At 38.8% G+C, this 26394-nt stretch overlaps 2 protein-coding genes across 2 annotated transcripts in view; both read right to left on the reverse strand.

Moving 5' to 3' along the window:
- Positions 1-26394, reverse strand: part of LOC105670042 (dipeptidase 1) — a 126965-nt gene that overhangs the window by 73334 nt on the left and 27237 nt on the right. The gene's annotated exons all lie outside the window — the stretch shown is intronic.
- LOC105670043 (trypsin-1) lies at positions 3543-6107 on the reverse strand. Its single transcript, XM_012363342.2, has 6 exons — positions 5731-6107; positions 5492-5580; positions 5247-5388; positions 5055-5168; positions 4617-4766; positions 3543-4133 (listed from the first exon to the last, which is right to left on the reverse strand). Exons 1-6 carry the CDS (start codon positions 5863-5865, stop codon positions 3987-3989), a joined length of 777 nt encoding a protein of 258 aa, XP_012218765.2. The 5' UTR covers positions 5866-6107; the 3' UTR covers positions 3543-3986.

Genomic DNA, 26394 nt, shown 5'->3' on the forward strand with positions numbered 1-26394 from the left:
TGAACATTATTTTGTAAACATAAAAGAAAACTAAATATAAATATAAATAAGGAAAAAAAACTATGATAGGTGGCCGTTTAGACAGGCTACATTATACTGTTGCGTTGGATGGCGGACGGATCTGAGAACGACACATTGACCGGATCCGCAAGACTGGAGAACAAAAGGATCACTTAACGAGATCGCACGCGGAGGATCTGGACGCAAACATAGATCTAACGGCCCAATCATTTGCGGAAGAAGGGGAGCAGGAAATACCACAACCTCCAGGTGAGGAAGTGAGAACGCCGAAACCAGTGCAGCAAAGAGAATTAAGTTCGAATCAGGAAGCCACTGTCTAAATACCCGAATTTGCAATTCGCCATAGCGAATAAGTAGTATTTCTTTTACGAGGGGGAAAGTTATATATTTACATATGTACACATATTAGGCGTAGATTTTGTATGCCACGGTTGAGTGGCCATATCGCATTCCATCAACCTACTATCGCGAGCGTACACAGCGCTGTGGCCGCCGACTACGCGAGACGCTGTATGGATTGACGGCGAGTGAGTCATAGAACAAACGCTTACGATAACGATACATGTGTACTCGCAAGGTATTGGAATAAGAGATTAGCAGACACGTGGATCTGTTTTCTTTTCATCAGTTTCCTACTCAACACCTACACTATTAATAGTTTATACATAGATACGACCAACAATTGTTGCGAAATACTAATCCAAATATTGGCTATTTACAGAACAATGATCTGCAGGATGAAGATTGTATTGTTGGACCAAGTTGATCAGCGATGAACACCTGTATCAAGTAAGTGTACTGAATAGACGATGAATCGATGAATAGACGATGAATCGATGAATCAGTTTAAGACAATGGCAGAGAATGGAAAAGAGGTTTACGCTAATAGAAGATATACGCTTCTATTATTGATATTAGCAAAATTGTAATCAGTCGGATTTTCGATAGATAAACCCAAAAGTTATTCGATGTGAAAATTCAATCAATTGTTTTTTTCGTGCGCAAGCACAAACAACTGTTATATCCGAATAATTAATGAACAGCTTTGATTAAAAGATTTCTTTTAGAATTATTATTTTAGACGGTGTCTTTTCGAGAGACACGTTGCACTGTTTTTATCGCGAAATTGTGTATTTCTTCTATATATTTGCAAAATGCTGTCGCGTCTGCTAATTACAGAAAATCAGATTAGTTTGGCTAATTTGTCTATCACACACACGTAAAACCAGATTCGTCTGATTCCGATAATTCCATTTGAGCTAAAGTTCTTTCATTATTATCACTTGATTAAGTAATGAACAGCAACATTAAATTCGAAGTTCTTACTCGTTAATTTCATTGGATACAAAATTTAACCGATTACTATCGTCAATTATTTCAGATTTCTTGGAAGACTTCATAAAATATTCTGTAATTAAAATTAATGCCTGAAGTATTAAAATAATTCGTGCAATATGATCGTATTGTAACATAGTTTGTAGGAGACATTTATGAGATCGTGTATGTGACGAATTGAGCGCGATATTATATCGAGAAAAACCGACAACACTTGTATGCAGACGGCCAGAGAATAAACATCTTTCTCTCTCTCTTTCTCTCTTGAGAACAATGTCTTATACTGGCGAATTTATATGAATTTAACTTTGGCATAAAACAAGGACTAGGACAGATCTTAATGATGTGATGAGATCGTTAAAACCATAAAGTATGTCTGATTATTATACTTAATTATTTTTGCGATGGCGAATATAAGATACATAAGGCTGTCGGAAAATCGGGATAATATAATATTTCGCTCTAATGAGAAAACAAATAATTGTCAATCATTAAAAAATAATAAGTGTTCATTAAAAAAATCGAGATTAATAAAAAATATATATTATCGATTTTACCATTAGAAATACGTTAGTGTCCCACTTATCCATTAACATCAATTATCTTGAAGGACAGCATTGAATTTTACACAATCCATTTCTTCACTGATTTTCTCATCTATCATATACAAAAATATTGTAAAGCGTTTATGTAAGATTTATTTATGAGAATGTGCAAACTTTACAATTAGAAATAGAAGCACGAACCGTATGCGCACTGTAGAAAATTCGTGGATGAAATATTTGTAAAATGCGCGCTTTATTTTTTGATTCCAATACCCAGATTAATTGACGTTGCTATCAATTTTTCCAAGCGCGGGAGAAATTTCCGATTGCCCAGCTTTCGAGAATTCGATCTAAATTCCGCTTGTTTATCATCGTCATCCGTTCAAACGAACCGTTCTAAAACAAAATACCGAAGACGAACATTGAAACGCTCACCAGGCTTTATTGTACGTCCACGAGACGATCCGGAACAAGCCGGTCGGAAGAAAATTAAACGGCTTCACGGAAAAGTAATTAAGTTACGTAACCATTATGAAGAACGTTCAAGTCGGAGGACGATATTCTTTCCGGAGAGCCAACTCTTTTCGAACGAGAAACCGGGGATTCAAAGTAAACACAAAGCCATGAAGAAGAAATCGTGATGCGCGTAAGCTTGCGTCGGTAAACTTCCCAGACTTGGGGTACGGCGCCTGAGGGTTAGCAACGCTTCGCAGCACGTATAATTCATCGTTATCAGAAATTCCGGATATATCCGCGCCCGCGTGCGCGCGCGTACAACGCAGACAGACCGGGCCGCTGCCACACAACAAGGACTGATATCCGAGAGAATATCGATCGCTTACCGGTTATAATGCGCGCTGCATTAGTATGCCAGATCTGCCGTGACTCTTAACGACCAGAACCGAATAGCGCGAACGCGGTGCTTGGCGTACGCGGCTTCGGCGTGACGTTCTTTACGAGCGACGAAGGCGACGATCATCTGACGGCACGTACAATAGCAATGCTCTTTATAGCGGAAGGTGGATACGTAGAGCGAGCATCGACTACTCGTGCCGTCCTTTATGAGTCAGCCACCTGTGCGAGGCTGCAAAACCGTTTATTCAATGCCACTACCGCGGCGGTGGCGAAACCCGGAGCACCAGCTCCGAGTCGACGCTGAAATTAATAATCCCGCGTGACGAACGATTACGTCGGGGCGAGTGTAAAGGGCAGCAAGATAATATTTATTGCATTGCGCAAAATTACACGTCGCCACCTTAAAACTGATTACACTCGCTTCCGCAGTAGCGATGCAATTCGCGAAAACACTTGGCGATTACGCATGCACGATTGTAAACGGTTCCGCCACATTTGCGCAAATTTCAGTGAGTACCACGCTTGAAAAGATTATTCAAAAAAAAAAAAATAATAATAATAAAATAATAATAAATTTAAAAAAATAAAAAATCTAAAAAATCTTATAATTGTGTGGGCTTTCCTTCACTATAAGAAATAAGTTTCCAGTAAAAGACGAGCATTGAAACATTATATTTATTCATGTTTCAAGTTCATTCATTTTCCTTGGAATCGCCAGTTGTTAAGATATCTAAAGTTTGATATTCATCGTCAATATACTTCAGTGATAAAGCAGAATGCATTGCGTAACGTTGTGAGAAAATTTATTACTGTTGTAAGGCTCATTACGTGAGTCTTAAATTTGTATCTGAAGAGAATAAATATATTCGTAATGTATTGTTAAGAAATAATCTAGTTTTAAATAAGATTTAAAATTGATGTTATTTTATCAATTAAAATTTCTCTCGATGGTAATAGATATACGAAAATAATGCTTATTCAGGGAAATAGGAATGCAAACTCATTGAAATTTTACCGCTTCCTGTTTCAAAATTACATCATTAATACTGCAAACAATTTTCCTCTCATTTTTAGATACACTTTCCTATTATACAGCTCATAGATAGTATCTTTTTCATAATACTGTCTGGTTTTGATGCGGTTAAACAAAAGAAAATATTTTTTCAACGGTACGCCGCCTCTCTCCTATCTCGGAGAACAGTGCAGAAGAGAGGGGAAAAATTAATTCTGCTACACGTTCGCCCGCTTGGTTATCCAACTCCGTATGGCGGATACTCGCGTGTACACTCCAGGATATCCAACACTCGCACACTGAGCACCCCAGGACACGATCCCAATTTGGACACCGTTGTACACGAGCGGACCGCCGGAGTCTCCCTGCGTTATGCGAACAAATAAACCTTCTTCACTTCCATACGACAAAAATCGATTTCCAAAAATTAACGAATCAAAGGTAAAACGAAATTATTTCAACGTGACAAATAAAAGCACTAATAATTGTGATCTTTCGAAGTAAATTGTGTCAAAATTAAGCCCCTCTGACGTTATTAAAAAACTTGACAAAATATTAAGACTTTTAAGACTCGAATTATTAAAAGAAATTTGATATTTTTCGTATTACTTATAATATAAAATATTTCAAGATGACATGAGCAATTAAAACAGTAGAATATCTCGATCACAACATATAAAGTAATCTATTGTGCTGCATATGAAAAAATATAGGAAGAGTTCAATATACAATATTTCGTTTCACGGAGCAACAGAAAGTATAAAAAGAATGTCTAATCAAAAGATTACAAATAGGACTCCACAGGGACTGCCGACGAAAAGAAAACATCGATCGCACATGAAGCGTACCTGACATGTGTCTTTCCCACCAGTGGTGTAACCGGCGCACAGCATATCCGATGTCACTATTCTATGATGAGCGTAGATCTCTTGACAGACTTTCTGATCAATGGTCGGTGCCGTCAAGACTCGCAATACTTTCGAGCTCGCACCGTTCGTCTGAAATTCGTAGCACGCCTATGTATAATGTAAGCCCGCCGAACGTTTGCAGACGTTCGCTCGCCTATCCAAAATCCCGTCAACATCAGTTACCGATGGTCAACCGTACTATGTGAAGCGAGCGGTAAACAAACCTTAACGTTTACTGGCAGCTAATCAGTCTCGTTAAACGTCACCGCGGACTAAAGCATCCTGACGGCGATAAACGTCGACGTTGACATGAGCGTATGGAACGTTTGGAAACGCGAAAACCGAAACAACCTATGAAACGGAGAGAAGGGAACTTACCGAAGTTTTACCCCATCCCGCGACAATCGCCTTGCTACCGGTCTTAATGTTTGTTGATGGTGTCGCAAGAGCGACAATTTTTGCGTTTTTACCCAATGATACAGGATTTGTCAACTAAAAATAATTTTTTTTCTGTTTTAAGAGTAGGTATTTCATACAATGAAAACATGTTGTGCGAAATCGGCTACATACTTTGATCAAAGCAACATCGTACATATAAGTATCTTCATCGTACCATTCATGAGCAATAATGGAGGCAATACTTGTAATCAGAGTGCCTCCTTCATCATGATAACTGCTTGCGACTCGGATTTTAAAAAGTGCTACTTTTCCACTAAAACAGCAGTAATATTTCTAATCAACTGAATTCCTGCGAACACAATGCTATCTAATTTGAGTTAAGAGATCGCGGATCTATCAAGAGCAGATAACGTTACCCATAAACGCAATGTGCCGCTGTCAAGATCCAGTCCTTGCTAATTATCGAACCTCCACATAAGAGCTTACCGTCATAATGAATAGAAACCTGTTAAAAATGATTTTTATAATTTAAACAATTTTGTAAAATAATAAAAATTGTGCGAATATCAAAACTGAATTGTAAGCGAACCCACGCAGTTGCTTGAATATTCAATTATACAATAGTCACAAACAGGTATTTCGACCGTAAACTGACCTGATATGGATGCTTATCGATAGTTGTAGCTGTACCTCCGATTATTCTAGGTTGTAAACAGGAGGCAGAAACTATCAACGCCAGACAGAGTATAATCAGCATGGCTACGGTTGTAGGCAACTTAGTTACTGACATGTTTACTCGGCAATGGTCTTCACGATAAATCACGATAAGACGAGTGGTATGATATGATATCGATATCAGAAATCATAACATATATATTTCTGAGTGCGAATAATTATTGACATACTATCACAAGTGCGAATTAAAAATGCATAAGACACTTTTAGATGTATAAAATTGAATAAGCAGTGAGGTGCATTTTAAATACATTTCAGTATTAATAGAATTTATTTTTTTAATTATATTTCTGAATGAGTTCAAATAGATCACGCTCAAAGCATTCACTAAAATTCATCAAGTTATGCTTTAAAACTTTTAACGTTATATCAAAATGTGTAGCAATCAAATTTTTTTCTTACGAAATACAATTTCAATTACATAATTATGAAATAAAGAATGGTTTAACTTTTCCTATCATTTTACATTACACGATATTTCTGTATAAAATAAAAATACATTTATAGCCATGTATGCGATTAAAAAAAAAAAAGTTTTTAACTCTGCATGAGATTAATGTTTATCAAGTTTGGGAAAAACAACGAAATGTGTGCATGCGTGATTAAAAATTGAAAAGGTATAGTAAAGAATATACAGACGAGTGCATGTATATAGTGTGTTCTGAGCGTTCGGGAAGTACAGTGTGTTTAGAGTATTTCGAGAGAGAACAGTGCTTCGAGCATCAAAGTCAGAGTCAGAGTAAGAGTCTCTTTCAAAACGTGAGTGACAAAGTTTCGAGAGCTGTAAGAGCGTATATACCGGAAGTTTGAATCTTTCGTGTATTTCTAGTTTTCGAATTTTTCTACATACTGTTAATAAATTGTTATTCTCGTTACTCCTGACTATAGTTGTTTATCCCACAATAATAATCTAAAATTTATAAAATCAAATGTTTTCACTGATAAAATTTTGCTATATTTAGAGTGAAAAATGACAACGCAGTACATATATTATTAGAGAAGATTCAAAGCTAAAACGGCGTAAAGTCGCTGGGACTAATATAACTGCATACTATTAGGGCAAGTTAATTATTTGCGATCGCGTCCAATCGCGTTCATTGCGAAACAACAATCTCACTTACGGAAATGTTGCTCGGCGAATCTGAGTGGGTGCTGCCCCCGTGTACGCAAACTTCCTCTCGGGTTAACTCGTTGTAATCTGTTCGAAATTTCCAACTCCTGATACTTACTTAGTTTCCACCACATACAACAATTTAACACGTACGTGATGCTGCATGCTGACGCACACAAACAATATGAAATATTCTACTATCATGCTTCTTGAAGTTATATTTGTGTCCTTTAGCATAAGTCTGGCAGATTTACTTAGTAAACGTCAACTTTGGGAAGGCAAATAGATAACAAAATCTTACGTTTCAAGATATATATAAGTGAGCTTTAATAACTTTAATGAGATAAATTTTAATTTGTAAAGTCAAAAAGATATTTAATGTTAAAAATTAAAATATTACAAATAATGGCACATTTTAATGTTTCTGCAGAAGAGAGTTATTAAAAATCTGTTATTAAAATTAAATTCGTATTTTTGAATTACGCTTGTTGAATTATTGATGTAACTTACGATAAATTGCGTAAAACGGTATGCACGCCGTATTATTCTCAAAACGCATTTTTAATCAATGCACATAATGTGACTCACTATGATCAGTCACGAACATGTGATTGTAATATCGATAATCTACTATTATTTACCGCCGAAATTATGAAGCGGAAAATAACATTTATCCAAATTTATGGCCATCGTGTGAGATAACTCGATGTACATTTTGCAAATATTCCATCAACGAACGTATATTCGCATAATGTTCTCTTGTTTCAAAAACAGAAAGTAAAGCAAGAAAAATTAAGAGTTAAAATGTGCTTCTACTGTATCATCCGGTTTAATCAGAATATTCCTGAATTTTCTGTTTTTGCACTAATTAATTTCACACCGGTAAAACGTAATATCACATTCTACAAGCAGATTGTATGAAAAAATATATGCGAAATATAGAATTAATTCTCAATTTCGACAAAATTATATTGTTCATCCGTGACTTGAATATTTTGCTTTCTAAAAGTATTAGAATTATTTAGGCTCGAATAAAGAAAGAATGTAAAAAAAATTATCTAATTATTTGCGACATTTACTGCAACGCGATATCATTCGTGCACATTCGAGGCATACATAATTTTGTCTGTAATTATGATTGCTGTGCCCTTTTATGTTTTAATTTTCATTTTGCGACGAAACATGGCGTTGAACTATGTGACATGATATTTACGTTTTTACTTTGATCTCATATTCTCGACACTGACTCATTAGCAACATTATACGATCCGCAATAAATGTAATTTTACTGAAATAAAAACATTCCCCAATGAAGTTAACATTGCTTTTCTTCTTTGCTGCACTCAAACAAATAATAGTATCAAAATATAAACGTATATTTAATCATATGTTTAACTAAAACACAAGAAACAAAACATCATCAAACGAGTATCGGATATAACGTACATTATATCAGTTAGCGTATGATAAATGTTACGTCACATTTTATAATAAAGTGTAGAAACGACACTAATTGAATTTTGCGCTTGAGAATAAATACCAAATTTCGACATTAAAATGCTAATTATGATTTCGTATACACACAATAGTTATAGACTAAATATTATCCTTTTATTACCGAACAGTGTTTCTATTTATAGTTTATTGCACATATTTTCATATATAATTTATATGATAATCAAAAAAGCAATCTTTTCTGATATATATAATATATATAATATTATTTTAAATTACTTTTAAAAAGTAATTGACCGACGAAACGTATTTCATAGAATAAAATTGAAAAAAATGTTTTCAAATCTCATTTTAATAATAATATTTGTAAATTGTATTTAAAAAATGTAGTTGACTTCTATATAAATGTATTTCATAAAATAAATCAATAACAAATATTTCCAAATGTCATTTAAAATCATTTTACATCATTTTTATATATTTTGTAAAAATCTAATATTTCCCAGAAACTTTGAAAGATATGAGTATTTGAAAATTTATATATATATTATATTCTAAGTGCCTGACTGCTATTTCATTCGATTGTTGGGCAGATTATCGGGAAAGAATCGCTTTGTGGCCAACGCGAACTCCAGATTCGCCCGAGTCCAGGATTATTGGAAAAAGAAATGTAAGTATCGAGAAATATCCATTTACAGTATGTATTACGTGCGCTTGATCTGTACAGACGATTTAGCATTTAGAAAATTCTTGCGTTCTCTCTCTCCTTTTTTGCACGTTTTTTGATCACAAAATCGAGTATTGCCACAAAAATGATATCGTTAAACAATATAGTAATAATAATATCAGCACCATGTATATTTGCAGATTTTCTTAATTTTAATTTATAATTTAGACAGAACCTATTTAGATTATTCGCATTATAAAGATTCATATCATAATGAAAATTCAAGTACAAGCGGACATAAAACAATGTTATAAAAATGTCACATATCATCATGTTTGTGATGCGAAAAACATGATAAAAATGTCAATTTCTTCGCAATATATCTATGAAAAGGAGGTCGACTCGGTGTCCGAATAAAATTTAAGGAGATATCACCGTCACTCCGTCATTGACGTCACGTCAGATGAAAATGTTTTAATTCCGTTTCCCCCGACATTTCGGTCGGTGCAATGAACCGACACGCGGCGAACGACCGTTCCGATGATCCTATAAAGCCGCAGACTACATCCAATAACTTTTCTGACAGTCGCCCACGGCTACCTGACTATTTCGTCCCCTTCGGCCGTCACGTAGGCTTGAAGAAATAATATCGAGCGGAATAAACGTATCTCCGTTTACGTATGTATGTGTGTATGCGTGTTACCGGAAACAATATTTACGGCAGCAAATAAAGTGCCAAGAATAATACAAATACAGACCGTATCTTCCTATTTTCGAGTCAGAGTATTTTCTCGTTGTGTCTATATTAAAGTCAGATCGATAAATCAAAGCTTCAAAGAAGTTCAGAGAAATAGATAAATTAAAAATCAATTAAAAACTTTCATTTAAGCTGCATTGTTGAAATACTAAAATTTTGTTATCTCGAGATCTCACAATTTTTTAATAGAAGAACTTTAGTGCGCGGAATAAAGTGGCAAATTTGTGGCCATCCTATATTACTTTCGACATAAAGAATCATTGAGAATGCAATAAATGTGGCGGATCGAATGGTGCGATCGTGTTAACGCCGCGAGCACGTATTCAGGCTATCATAAAGACGCGTTGTTTTATTCACCACCGGAGAACGCTTCGCGGCAGAGAGAAGATCGTGCCGAGTAATTGTAAGCAACATAAATATTTCTCTTCCGGTGAAACAACAACTCCCGTGGCGGTACGCGTTTACGTTTCATGCGACAGTTTCCTATCGAAGTATTATCATCGAATTGTCACGATATTTACGAGAATGATTTGAAAAGTTCGCGGACTAACATATAGATAGTAGTGATATATCTAATATTTTTGCATTGTAAAACGACATCTAGTTTATAAATAACGATTATAAAGATCGAATTTCATTGATCTGTCAAACAGTTTAAAATAAACTGTTGTTTAAAATAAGCCATCTCGATGTATCTTCTGAAATGGATAAAATTGAAAATCGTACTGTAATTAAGTTTTTTATTAAAAAAAGACTTAACGCCAATAGAAATTTTTACGTATAAAGTGCACCGGAAAAAAGTTGCATCGTATACAACTGTAAAGAGATGGGCAGCCGAATTTAAACGTGATCGTACAAGTTTAGAAGATGACCTGCATAGTGGATGTCTGAAAACAGACTTCTGGGATGGCATTAAAGCATTGAAGCATCGCTGGATGAAATGCATTGAAGTTTAGGGAGACTGTATTGAAATATAAAAGTGATTTAAAAACAAAAAATATAGTCTTTCATCATCAGGCCGTGAACTTTTCAAATCGCCCTAATATATTTTCATCGAAGTATTATCATCAAATCGCCACGATAGTTACGTATATTCTCATCGAATTCTCCGCGCTCCTGCAGCCCGGTAGCAAACCACCCTCGTCTCGGGAATTGTTCGGCGTATACCGTGCGGAGCAAGATGGTAGAAAATTTCCCAGCCCGAGACGAGAACGAAGCACAACTGCCTGAAGTCATTATCGGATGCATACGTCGAACGGAGCTAAACGTTGTGCGTATTTTCTTTTTTTCCTCACTCTACACACATCTCTCGCGTGAAGTACATACGCATACGAAATTTACGACGTAAATTTCTCGATCATTCCTGAAATTCGCGAGATATCGAGTGCAACATATCTGATTTCGCTTTTTTTTTTTTTTTTTATTCTCATATCGGTACGGGGAGACGGTACAGAAAAATTTCATTTGCGGACACACGTGTGGAGACTGTGTCTAATCAATGCTCGAGCATATTGGCTCACGCGTTTACATTGCACAACTGACGTAGAAATGTTAATAAGCGTCTGCCGTTCGTAGCGATGTTGACGATGCGGACATGTTTTCCGTTCCGTCTCTCCGCTAGTAGAGACAAGATAGAAAATTGCGCCGGGATTGAATCTTAAGACCAACATTTGAAAATTTTTTTCTCGCAAGAGAAAAGGTCGGGAAGAAAAAGGGTCGATCTCTGTTAATAAAATTTTTAAAAGTCATTCGCATTTCTCAGCTAGCGCGCCTTGCGAATTTAACGTAATAGTTTGCGCGAATTTTTGCTCCCGCTGGAGATAAACTGCATTTTGTCGTTTTATTCATGCGTGTCCTTATCAAATTTTCCTTGCGTTTTCGCGCTTTCTCTCTCTCCCCCTCTCTTTCTCTCTCTCTATCACATACCGGGGATTGTACGGCGCATATAATAAAGCTGGCGGAAAATGTTCATGGAGGGCGGCGAGGGATGGCTGCCGGGAGGTTCCTATGTAACGCGGGTACATACGTTACGGCGTTTTATCCCGTCATTGTTTTTCCGGAAACTTTTCGCCCGTTGGCGCGCGCCGTAAACTTAGTATTTTTCCTCGATGTAAACTCCTTCGCGTACAGGTGACACACTACCCGATCCTCCCATTTTTCGATGTTCTATAAAGCGACCAATAAAACATCTTTCGCGTTCTTCCCCTACGTATTCGCCGCGGCCGCTTTGCCATAAATGTTTTATGACCAGAGTGGATATTGAATTCTTCTTAACCGTCTTCGACACGCTATACATTTGACAAGCGCTCGGAAAATTTGTTATCGATGATCCTCGACTTTTTGAGTGCCTGCGAAGATCTTTCTTTACCGGAGCGCGCCATTAACTCCTTTTGCACTCGTGGAAACGCTTTTCACGAAATATCTCGCGCTTTTTTTATTCCTTTTTTTTTTTTGACTGATGGCATGTTTTGAAAATACGATTTACTGTATCGATTTAGTGCTTTATCCTTTTACAGTTGCAGCAAGATATTTTTATACACGTATATCTCTTGCGTAAATATTGCTTCAAACTCTTATGTACGTAAATGTTGCCCGTTGTAACAATCTGCTTGCACAAAGGCTAGCGCGCATTGCGACAGGTATTTATCACCGCGGTGAACTTTGAAATGTGTCGCGCGTGTGTCGATCTCTCAAGCTCGCTGTCACTGAGACTTCGTTATTTTGTTTAAACGACCCTTCAAAAAACGACACCGATGCGGTTGACTGCCGCCGAACGTTGTTGGCAAGAAGCACACCCTGTATGCCCGGGCTAATGGAACTCTTTTATCAAGGCTCGATTTCGCACGGACGGTCGATACTTTATATTCGCACGGACGAGTCGCGAGCGTCATATTTCCGAGGCAGCGTCAGGAAAAGGGCGACAGGACGAAATGGAATCCCAGTCTGTGGACTCGTCACGCGCGACAGGAGCTACGAAACGACCGGGATTTTGCGCGAGGGTCGATGAGGAGAATCGGAGTTCGGGAAGGGAAGGGGAGGAGGGGAGGCGAGAGACACGCAAAGGCCTGTTGGGATTATTTGCACGTCGCTGGGATGGAGATGGTTTCGCTCAGTCGAGATCTGCGCTAGTGCATGCCGGATAGTGAGCCGATCGCGCACAGTCAATTTGCAGATGGGGGGATGCCAGATTATGAATTTTTCCTACAAAGTGCTCATCTTTAATGGGGTACACACGATTCAATCCACCTCCCGCTTGTTTTCTCTAACTGCCAAATAAACTTAATAACAATTTCAGAATTTAGCAATATATTAAAAAGATTAATGTTTTAATTTTTTTCCATTCTAATAATAATTTTACCAGAGATACTTTTGAATAACAGTGTTTTTTAGGTTCATTTTTAGTAAAACGCTGCCATTTTTTGAACAAAAGCTGTATAATTCATAAAATTCTTACATTTCTCACTTTAGCTTTTGCCCGACAAGTGACAATTTCTCACTTGAGTTTCACGCAAAAGATATTATTACTCTTTCACCCATACGTCACAGATAAGATTAGTATTCTTCTTTTTTATTCGGAATGTATCGCGGGCTCTTGATTTTTTGACACCCTAAACGATTACTCGGCTCTAACTTCGATCACCCTTGCTGCGAGCCGAAAGACCCGACGACGGTGTATTTTGCTGTACAAACGGCAGGATTCAGGCAGTGATCGATCGATGTTTAAAACGTTCTGAGAGTGATGGAAGATGTATTTTCGTAAAATGCTTGATGTGATTGTATGTATGTTTGCAAAATCAATACACGCGGCACGACATCGCCCTATCGGGCAAAAATGAGGAATGGTTCTTTTAAGGGGTACGCGTCACAGCTATAGCCAGCCGTCGTATCACAAATCGATGTCGGGGCTGCATTAAGCGCAAGGTCAACGGATAGAAAATGCCGTCCCGCGATTTTCATAAAGCGTCAGAATTCGACTTTTTCTCGGCGGATTCGACGGATACGTCGCTCGAGAAAACGCCCGCGCGCAGCATATGCCTCTCGCAGTTTTAATACCGTGCTTATGATTTATGTATCGGGATACATATTGCATCGAATCCTCTCTCGCATTAATGTTGACACTGGCAGCGAAACGTTTCCCGTTTTCTGCATGAGAAATTTTTATGTTCCGCGTTCAGGCCCATTCAGACGTAACGATTTTCGACATACTACGATATCTCAATGTTTTCAAATTTTGTTGTTATTCAACATAAGATTGTACATAAAATTGTACAAAACTCAAAATATTTAAGACGTTGATTTAATTTCAGAAGAATTAATATCATTGCAATTATGCGATATGCGATTTTTTGTACGTAACAATTAAAAAATGAATCTTATCATTAAATAAGATCTTTTGTAGAAAGGTCAGTATCTCAGTTTCTGTACCGAGTTGTTTTCGCGCGACGTCAGCACGTTGTCAAAAGATTATTGTGTATTGATCGGCGTCTTTTAGATTTTGCGACAAAGCTGCGCTGCTTAAAACAATCGCTGCCGTCAAATATTACGCGCCTATATAAACGGAACGTCCTGCGAGCGCCCAGCGTCAGTTGATCCTAGATCCCTACAGGTCAAATAAAATATATTCTCAAAATACTTAACTGTCTTTATAACTTCCACACGAGAAAGCTATATATTTTGTGTAGCACATTTTGTAATATTACACGCGTCGGATATCGCTCACGTCGCGTAAGCGAATGTGCATATGCATTTTTACGCTTCGCTAATGCTTTTTAATTAATCGCGTTGCGTTCGTGGCATGCTGCAAAATCGCAATTCGAGGCGATCGAAGCGGAAAGCTGCCGCGCGCGATCCTGCGGGGTTCGAGTTCATCGTCGAGGAGGGTTATAAGAGCTACTCAACGGAAGAGCTTTAAAAATGAGGGGCTCCGCGTCGGAATACAGAGGAAATTTCAAGGTAGCCGAAGCGGTCATAATCTTGACTGATGCGAGCATTCGTCACTCGTTAAATTCTCTTCCTACCCCCTGCGCGAACCTGACGAATATCCCGGCAGGATAGAGTTGCAAATTAGGACTTTGTTACGCCGCTCGTTTTCTTTCTTTTCGCTTTAAAGATGTCTCCGCTGGCTTTCGGAGGGAGACGCAAGCTCGGTACGAGGCCGCTTGATAATGCTTCTAAATTTTCGTTACCGCGCGATGGAAGGCGGCGCATGGAATGCCAGTGTGTAAACGAGTTAAAGTAAGAGAAACGGTCATACGGAGGAGAAGTCGCGTAGACAGTGCCTGGTAATTTGCTACGTCTCCGTTCTTCGTCTTTATACATAGCGGAGAGTTCTAACAAATGCGTCACCTTAAGAATTGCTAAGGTTACTCGTGACGGTGATCTATATTACTAACAACGCAGACATTAAAGTTTATGCTTTGACGCAGATGCTTATTGAGCGCGAGGAAACATTTCTAACAAATGCTTAAACATTAACGTCCGTCTGGAGAGATATTCGCGAGAATTTTAAAGCCATGCAAATTTTCAGAGGTATTTTTGAAAAGGAACTTTCAACGAGATTTCTCTCTTTGAAGGTGCAAGTCCTATTATTTCGCGTACAATAATTCGTTGCATCCGTCGGACAAACAAGACGACTCGAAGGAGAGGAAATCAAAGCCGCCACTGCACAATACGCTCTCTTACCCGAGCACAAACCCGGTTTATCCCGCGGTAAGGAGGATACAATACCAGCGAGCGCGCCGAATCCATTCCGCGCACATTCGGTAGACAAACAATAATTACAGAGTCCTCGGTCCCTCGGACGGGGCGCTCCGGGAAAATACTGATGCAATCTCGAGCGTAGCGTCAGCCAGCCTTGGTGGAGGAAGACCCGCGCTTTTATTTCCCCGGGAAACGGAAAACGACGTTAGTCGGGACGCCCGCCAGTGCGTTGGTGCATGTGCACCCACCCTCTCGAGCTCCACCCCGCGCGTTTTGTGCTCCTTTTATATTATTAAGTTCCTAACGTACTGAAAAGGACACGACGGCCGCGGCAGCGCTCCCGAGGTATACGTTTCACAGCCGTCGGGATAACCACCTTCGTCGTAGCGACACTAATATCGTTGAGAATCTCGCGAAATTGTCGCAATAAACGTGCCTTTCGCGTCGCGACGCATTTCGTGACACCGTGCGTTACTGCACGCCTTCCCTTCCCTCGCTATTGAACGGAGAACGATAGAAGTCGAAGCAGTTTTTAGTTAATATCTATATATTTCTGTCAGAAGTAAAAATAAAATTTTATTTCTGTTTATAGAATTCTAATCCTTGGATTTTAAACTAATTAGGGTGAACTAGAGCTATTTCAATTACGAAACTATTCTAAACAAAATAAGAGATAGAACCACTGCGCATCAGTAAAGTCTGTTGTGTGCTGTAAAGTCGTTTACAGTGCGCGAGAAGCGGTAAATGAATTAACAAGAATAGAATAACGCTTCTACTCTTTGCCGATTTAAAAATAAAAGCTGCAAAACACTAGAAGAAGCTCGAACTAATGCTCTAAAAATAATGGACATGTCTTCAATTAGACAATCCTTATAGATTGCTGTTTTCTAGTGTACTGTTATATTGTTAAATTTAATTATATCTGACATTTGAAATTTTTTAATGCGCAACTTCTTGCTACAAGAATTATGTTCTCTATTAAATCGTCTTTCATGATTCGTCAGACGATTCGTTCTGTTGGAAAGTAACAGTAAACACGAGTGAACAGATTCGTTTGTTTTCATGAACACTGTATAGCCTAACTTTAACTCGACAGATATCAATATCGCTAGTGCGAATTTTGGAGGTTATTTCAGATTTAAATACATCTAAAATTTACGTTTAAATATACGTTTCAATTTTGCAAACGTGATTTCAACGTACGCGCCGGCTAATTGAGCGCCCGTATGCATATGTAATCGCGTGTTAAATAAAAATTTCTACGAGAATAAAATGAATAAATCGTTCAATTTTATAGGATAATAACGTGCACGCGCACGACGATCGCGTGCCACTTTTACGGAATCCGTAAACGCCTAGCTAATCATAGAACAAAAGAGATCCGATAATAATAAGGATAAAAATAGGGACCGATTTACCGGAGAAATTCTTACCCGGAAAGAAGCGGTGCGTCCATGCGCGACGAAATTAGTTGTCTACTCTACCCGATAGTCGACAATAGGCAACAAGCCGCGACAACAATAAAACCGTGGAAAGAAAATTCCCTTCCCGCCAAGCGAGAATAAGCAGGCGGAAGTTTCTCGGTTTGCCGACGAAGCCGGGAATGTCTCCTTACGCGTGTACCGCGAGCCGAGAAACTCCGATAACCAGCCGCGCCGGGCACGCCTCGATCCCACAACAGCGTATCGACTTTTTATTCGACGCTGCTTCGCACCTCGCTGCCGTCGTTTTAACGACAAAGCTCGGCTCCTAACTGGGGAAACTTCGCTCCCCGGGAATCACGCGAGCGAGGACGCTCGCGACTATAGTCGTTAGCGGCTTGTTATCTCGCGCGTAAAGAAAGGAAATTAAGGGAAGAGAGAAAAAAAAAAGACCATCGAGGGGGATCGAAATTTTCTTCGCTGTTGCCCATTAAATTCTATTAATTCCCGAAAGAAAAACGCTGATAACCAGCGGCGTGTTTCTTTTACGCTCAAGTACTAGAAAATTATCTACTCTCTTCTAATAAAAACTACAAAGTTAAATGCATTCATATTATAATAGCACACAGAATTATAGCATAATATATAATATTAATAATAATAATATTATTAATAATAATTACATATCCATAAAAATAAATCGAAAAAGTAGGATTTTATTTATAGAATTCTATTTTTCTATTCTATTATAAAATTTATATTTTACAGATAAAATTTTGAGCTTTTAAATTGCCACATTCGTGCCGCCGTAATATAACAAAATGCGCGGAGAGTACCGTGATAGTTTCACGCGAGTTTGAAACGTCACAACTTGGATAATTTAATTCGATTCGATTCGCTTGCGATGACGGGAGTGCCGTTTAATAAAGTGAGTCGTTTGATTTTCGTATTTGAGTACGCGCGCGAGCAAGGCATGCATCGCAGCAAACATATATGAGTTAGTGTGAGTGTTTCAAAGGATCGCTAATTATAAGAGGAAGAGACCTAGGAAGCACCGGGCGACAGCAGAGCAACATTGCAATAAATAATTTATTGCAAAAAATGCAAACATTTTTTAAGGAGCACGAATTGGTTAGCTCAATATAAAGGCGGGGCAGTTTTTTGTAGATAACTTGCTACTCGCACAAAAAATTTCAGATTATAGTTAACATCAATTTTTATTACGAAAAATCGAAAAGTTGAAACGATCGAAATAGCTTTGGTGTGACCTATTTCGAAAAATGTGATTGCTTCGAGAGTGGGTATTAGAAAGAATAAATTTTTGCGGATCGTCGTTTCTTGGTGGCCGCTTCGCATTGCGGTGGCACTCGCAATAATCGTCGTACTATTATGACGTAATAACGCCTTCCGCCATTACTTTAATACGGTATCGCGTCGCTCCGGAGTTTTCCCACCTCGCAATCGCACACGTAATGTCACGATATCGAATGGCTACTTTGCCAGTTGCTGGTTTTCCAATGCGTTGCTAGGCAGGCGAGAATGTATTTTGACTTCAATTTCCAATAACATCAATGTTTTTAAAATAGTTCTTATATGTAGGAAAAATTTTTATATTTTCTATAGTTTGGAAAAAAATTCCTAAAAAATACAGATCCTTCCCGTATTAAATAAAAAATAAGATCTGAAAGAGTTAAAAAATTCAAGTTGAAGCGCAATAGAGTGAAAAAAAATTGAACGGACACTCGTAGATGGTCACTACTGGATGTGTAAAGGTATCAGAGGCAGTGAACTGATGGCATCGGATTGGAGATACGTTGGTTCAATGATTACACGAAAGCCATCTATGAAGCCCTTTCTGTCCCGCGACTCTATCAAATGAAACGTACGATGGAATTTGATCGGCATACACCAGAAGAACGTAAACACGCCGTAGAAACTGATTTGATTTAAGTAAACCTAGTTGATTGCAATAACAAGGGGTGAACGTAAACATGAGAACGTTCGAAGACAACGTGTCGTCGCAATATCTGTCGAGCATCGAACGGTTTACTTGGACGACAGTCGTAATGTGTTGGGGAAAAGGACCGCGCGTACCTTGCATCGCGCGAGAAACGTAATAGTTGCCGTTATACACGCCCGTTATTTCACCGCGATGATTTACGTTTCGACAGCGATACGCAGACACACGCGCGAGTATTCGGACGCGTATTCCTGCATGTATACGCCTGCGGAATTATTACGATAGATACCTGTACCAGCAACATGCATTCCACTCTCCGATGAATACACCGAAGCACGCGCGCTTTCGAAGTGATACAAATGCCTGGAATATAACGCCTTCGTTTGTAATGCCATAAAAAGGACACAGACAGCAAATCGGGTTCAAGCGGCATTCCTGGTCATTCCAAACGCGACGCAAATGTATTCCCCCTCTCCTCTTCACCGCCCGGTAACTAAATCGCGCGCGATCTCTTGATCCCATTTTCCCCTAAATCGATTAATTACAACGCTTTTGGAAATGTCATGCCGTAGGGCGTCGTTTTTCATTTGTCTCACTTTCCACGTGACAGCTGCGCAGTTAAATTATCTCGTAACGCAATTACATGCCGAACTTACGACTCGGATTTGTCCTCGTGACAAGTAATAGTTGAGATTCCGAGACGCGACGTTTCGTTAAATTAGATATGTATACTCTAATATTGATCCACTGCCGAAATAAAGCTTAATGTGTTTACATTCAAAAATTCATTAAAAAAAGGCGGATCTAAAAAAAAAAAAAGAAACCTTGCATGGCGACAAAATTATTAATACATCGATACATCGAACAATTAATCTTTCTCATCAAGAAGACTTGGTCAACGAATTTTTTAAATTATCATACGCTGCCACGGCGAGAAAAGGTGTGAAATAAAGAAAAAAGAAATGAAAAAAATAATAGCAGAACTGGTTGTTCGGACGGAGAATGCAAAGGTGGCGTCGTCGGCTCACGGCATTTTCGCTGTCGGAGCGTCGGATAAAGCTCAAGCGCGCAAAAACATTCCCGAGAACGCCTGGCGGTGTACGATATCAAAGGGTCTCGATTTCCATCGACGGTAGTCAAAAGGTCTGGTTTACACTACGACAACGGACGGCGGAACCGGAGGAACCAGCGCGGGACGGAACGGGGATGCGAAACACGGAGGAGCGACTAACGTAGGTAACTACAGAATTCCTGGTGCCTCAGCTGCCGCGCAACGGAATTCCAGCCCTTTCCCGCAAGCGTAGAGATCCTAGGGCCCCCCTTCCCCTCCTAACCGTGAGAGGGGACGGGTAAACTTTTAATACGGAATTCCTCACGCGACGACGCCTGGTGCCGCGCCGATGGCCGTGAGTGAGATTCTTGCGCGACGCAAATGGACAGGGGATTAACTACCCCTACGACCGTACCGCATGCTCGACCGCATGCGGGAATTACTACGCGGAATAAACACGGCCTTTAAATTGGCTCGTACGGTTTAATTGTTTCGACGCCCGCGTGCACGCCCCCGCCTTTGATGTACCGAAGCATACCGCATGTACGTGGGCTGTACGTATCTTTCGGAAAGCAGGGAAGCATTAACGCCGGCGACCACGCTTAAATTCGCTTCCTCTTTGATATAGCGCACAAATGCGCGTAATATTTATCAAAAAATTATTAATTATTAATATATCGTACGATTGTGATAACTAGAGATTTTCGATTCTATTATTTCTGACTAATATTGACAATTCTGCTAGATGATGACATCATACGGCGTGTTTTTCTTATCTTCGTTCGACACGAATGGCATACAATTCAGCGGGGACTATCATCTTGTCATCTGATAAAATGACAAAGGTTTGACAAGGAATTTTACTGTCACAATTAAGGCCTCGTGGCTTGCAAATGTCGACGCTACAGAACGCCGGTCGCATCAGGCGCGCGAAGGAAAATTGATTTTGCGATCAGCATCGTACGGCCGGTACGACGGTAGTAAACAATTACTACGGCTGCGAAAAACACTCAAGGGAAATACGACGTGCTCGTGTCGTTGTGACGAACGGCCGTACATAAAAAAAATAAAATGTTGAGAGAGAAGAGGATATGAAAATACGCGTACAAGCGGAATAAGTTGTAAGTCCCACAAAAAAACATACTAATTATTTTATTATTCGCGCCAGAAATATCTTCGTAAACAGCCGAGTTGATACAACCGCTGCGCGGCGATATTATTAACTTTTCCGAACTATCTTTTCTCCCGACAGAAAATTCATAAATTATCACTGTTAGTATAAAAAAATTTACGAGTGTAAAAATTGCCCATGCAAAGGGTTCAATTCGACCTTTGTAACATCAATATCGTATACAACGATGAATTACAAATTTTAGGCGATCGATTTTCCGACACAAATAACAATCGACGTTTTAACCGCGATCAGGGATATGAGAAAAAATCGGGAACACTCCGTAGAGATATGAAGAACCGCCGATGGTGTCGACCGGTCCAAAGCGGGCCATATACAGCTACAGCATAAACGCGAAAGGGCATGGGCCGTGCATTATCAATACTATACCGGTATTCCGGGCAGAGTTACGGCACAGGACCTATATATATATACCCCAGTCTATTTCCGAGTACAAGGCCTTTGGGAGATGACCGCTCAGTTGGCCCCCAACCTCGTGGAACCGGATGGCCGGCCGCGAACCCGCTCTCGCATCCGGTCGAGCGGTCTCCTACCGATAAGCCGCCCGCTATCACTTCCAAATTCAGTCCCGCTATTTTCTATTAGTAACTGCCGAATGAATTTAAGCAAGCGGCGCTTCGGTACAATGCACTCCTAATAACGTGCGCAAATCGATAAAATGTGTTCGAGTTGGACGCTATAGAAGCTTGGGTAAATAGCGTGATAAATAATAGCACATTCGAGTAGAGCATGCTTTTCTTAAAATATTATCGTAGAATAAAATTTAGAAAAACGATGTAACTAAAATTATGTTCGTCAATTTTAATCAGTATTAGTTAATATTTTATATCTTTCTAATATTATTTTTGGAGAGTGAAAGAATAAAATGAGAGAGAAGAAGTAGCTGCAGAAATAGGTATACTGCAGAGTATGCGACGAGTATACTGCAGAGTACGAACGAGCATGTAATGCTCGTTCGTACAAGCTTCATAAAAAATACAAATTATTCCATTATTCGCGCCAAAAATATCTTTAGAAATTATTTTTTATAATACATTGTAGATGTGATTGCACAGCGATATTATTTCTTTTTCTAAGAAGATAGAAAATGAGAAACAAAAAATGTTTAGTTAGAAAACGATGCGCTGATTTTTATTTACCGTATAAATGTAATCACATCAAAGAAAACAGCACGGACTAACGAGTTCAATAAAAGTAATTTACGGAGTTCTCTGAGTAAATAAAAAATCAAATCAGAGTAACGTTCTGGCGGCAGCATGTAACCGTTGAGAGACAGCGTCCACATCAAACAATCCTGATATTGACACAGCCCTTTCCTGGTTCTTGTACTTTGACGAGCTGGGGAACGCAGCATACTAGCTGTGCTAAAGGAACGTCAGTCACTGACACGCTACCGTATAACAGGATTATCATTGTGCTGTGCGCGCGAGAGCAACTCGGTGCATCGCACCGCAGCTCCTGTCGCCCCGAGGTGAAGACGGCGGCGAAAACAAAGGAGGTTTCAACGCCGAACCTAGAGCAGAAGGAAAGCCCGATTCCAAAGCCGAGACACGTCTTAATGCGCGCGAGGGAAAGCGAGAGAGGAAGAGAAAGCATTTGCTTGCACCAAATGTAAGGATTATTTCCGCATCGCCGCAAATATCGCCGGAACGTTTTACGCAATTGCTCGGCCCTCAACCGGCGTCTTCGCTTTCGTCGCAAGCACGATAATTACATCGCGACGAAGAAAACAACGAAATAGCCTGTTCTGTTTAGTGATAAAAATAGAGTGAAAAGATGGTCCAAGAGACAATAAAAAAAGAACGGAAACAGTAAAATTGTATGAGAGTTATGAAAAAAAACTATTGCGCAATTTATATCGCGTACAGATGTGAGCGTGCGAGGAAAACGCGTGGAAAATATTTTTTCTAAGCCACAAAAAAGGGGAAACGTAGAATACGACCACGGGTTTTTTTGATATCACAGATATAACATTGAATTTTTTTATAACCGTCAAAACGTGGCGGACGTTTAAAAGTTTGTGCTAAAAAATAAAACAATTTTACTGTTTCCGTTCCATTCACATCGTGAATAATTGCAAGAATGGTTTTAGCAGTTACACGCACTACAATTATATCGACTCAAATGAATTTCTTTGCTTGTTAATAGGAACATAAAGATGTTTCTCTTCGGCAAGTTTTCAGATTTTCGGCATAAAACGCATTGCGACATTAACACGCGTATTGTCGAGTCTCATTAAATGGATAATCCTTCCGGCGCCGGCTGCACTTGGCGCGATTCGTACAAACATGTTTACTCACATCGCATAATTTACATTTTAATTACTCACGACCAGGACAAGTATCGCGAGTTTCGTTATATAACGTGCAGTCCAGAGTGAATTTCCATTTGGCGCGAGTTCACGAATTAGATACGAAGCCAGTTCGCACTTTTCTTGACAAAAGATTTGGCAGCACAATACTATTTGCGATCTTTGTGATTTACGTCGCAATAAAGATGGATATAATAATCTATAATTTACAATTTATTAAAAATGTCAATATAAATTCAATTAATGTACTTTAAATTAGATTTTTCACTAATATTTAACACTATCATAAGAGTTTACATATTAAAAAGCCAAATTCTGCTTGCATTTCAGATATTTGTTACTCTTAAAAAATGTTTCTTAAAAGCTTTTTAAAAATATCTTCAGAATTTTCATGGAATTTTATTAGATAAAAGAATACTTGTAACATGTGAGAGTTAAAAAAATTCAGCATAAAAGCAGAAACTTTTTGCGATAAATTCACTCCGAGAATTCTTAAGAAATTATTGACATTAAGAGATTAATAATATCTGACAGATACCACTCTTATCCCGCATCATTTCGAGAAGATGACTGAAATGGAGAGAGTGGCGCCTTTCTCGTCGTTCGGGACATATACGCGACAGTGCTCCGAAGGAATTACGCGAAATTCCGTGGAAATGGAATTTCATCCATTCCAATCGAAAGAACCCGTATCCGAGGATCCGTTTTTCTTTCGAGAAAACCACGGCGCGGAACGTGACAAAAGAGGAGACTCCGCGAGTGATCAGTCGTAAAATTCGTGTCGGGATGACGTTCTCGCCTGAGCTAGCCTGAAATTGCGCAGACGAAATTGCGCATTCGTTGTTATTCGGTGAAAGCCAACGACCAATCTGAGACATTTCTCAAACGAAACGAGCGATCGATATTTACGGCTACTTATTCTATTTATTACCTTATGTGTATCCTTTATCCTACCATGATAAATACTCATTGTATTATGATTATTGACAACTATTGTTGCAAACTAAAAGACAAATATGAGATTCTCTAAAATTAGAATAATATTCGCATGTGTTTTGTGACATTATTAATTTTGGACAACGCATTGACCGATCTGTATAGTCACCGAATTGCACGGCAAATAAATTATATTATAGTATTGATAGTATTTTAATTGAAATTACAATAATTATTTCCTTTCTTTATAAATGTCACTTAAATATCATTTAACATCATTTGACGTTTATAACAATTATTTAATATTTTTAATATTCAGTTAGAAAATTATTCAATTAATCTCAAAATATTACAAATGCAATTTTGAATGTTACTTGCATAGAATATTTGTACACAAACAAAAAAATGCACACTGCATCAAATTATACCTATGGTTACTGTATTCGCGGGGATTACGGAACGGTAGGGCACAGACAGCGACCTGATTAGTCGTACTTCCGGCCGGAACGGCTCCGGTAAACGCGAAACTTCGGCGTGCGCACCAAAGTTCGTGTAGTTCGTGCTCGCGGCGGCACTAATGGAATGGTATTTACAAACGCGAACAAACACTCCTATCAATTACAAAACGATTCTCCTTCTGCAGGCGCCCAGAGCGCCTACCAGTCCTGCAAGACGACTGCCGTCGTCGCGACGTCGGTTCCGCCGTCCCGCGCGCACCGCTTTATCCGTCCTGAAACTTTTGATCACCCGCATTCCCATCTAATCTAGAGGAGGATCGCCTAGAGGAGAATCGCCTAGAGGATGGCCGCCAATCCCCTTTTCTTCTCTATCTCCGTCAGATTTCGCAAATATTTGACACTCAAAATCCAACGAGAAAAAGGACGGCAAATTTACGATTTGAGGATTACGCAGACCGTGCCGTTGCAAAATTAAATTGCAAAGGATGAATGCGCGATTAATTAATGTGAAAGAGCGAAGAAGACCGCGAAAGTGTAAAATTCAACATGCTCGATTAAAAGGAACAGATGCTATCCGTAGAAAATGTCACGATTAGAAAATGGATTACGGAAGATAATACGACAGAAACTAATTTAAAAACGTCCATTTTAAGATTATTCAAATAATACGATACTAAAAATATTAAAAAACGATGAATTAATCGAAAACTTAACAAAGGTAGATTGTAACTTTGAACACAAATGTTAAATGACCAAGATGGCCGAAATTGTAAGCGCTTAATCAAAATCTAATAGATGCTAGTATAGTATCAAAAATCAGGCAAAAATTGTTTTGTTTTGCTTGTGAGTCGCGTTGCGATCAAACAGGCATCACGATAAGTCAGCGATTCCTAGAAGATGCGAGAGATTTCTAGGAAAAGAAATTATAGTTAGGCGAAGAACTGCCTAGAACATCTAAGCAAGAAAAAAGTTGGGTGAATTCATAAATATCAAACATGTACGTTATTATTAATGAAAATAATGTACATTAACATAATATGCATTAATATTAATTTCTAGCTTTGCAAATTTAATTAAAGTAATAGCATAAAAGTATTATAAATATTTTACAGAAATTCTAGTCTGTAAACTAGCACTAACATTCTATGCCTTCCTATCGCATAATAAAGGTCTTTATTAGACACCATAGGTGAAATTATGATCTACTCAAATTTATCGAAAATGCGTTCATCGATATATGTAGACGGGATTATTTTAAGCGCATAGCTTAGCGTCGAACGGAATTTTCCGTTAATTTCATCTCGTTTGATCTTGATTAAAATCTTTGTCTCGCATCTAGTGCGATATGCATGTGAAAGCTGCAAAGCACTATGTGTACGTTTTGTCAAGGACAGTGTAGTGTTCATAACGAGTCAACGAAGAGGATAGGCGAGTTCGTAGATCCGATCGAAAGAGCATATTGACACGTCGGCTGAGCGCCGATCATGCCACAGTCCCCGTTGCAATGCGATACTATGTATTGGGTATTCGCGAATCATGCAGTACGTACACCTCGCGCGTAACGC

This window comes from Linepithema humile, chromosome 7 (assembly GCF_040581485.1).
Source record: "Linepithema humile isolate Giens D197 chromosome 7, Lhum_UNIL_v1.0, whole genome shotgun sequence".
NCBI classification, from domain to species: Eukaryota; Metazoa; Arthropoda; class Insecta; order Hymenoptera; family Formicidae; genus Linepithema; species Linepithema humile.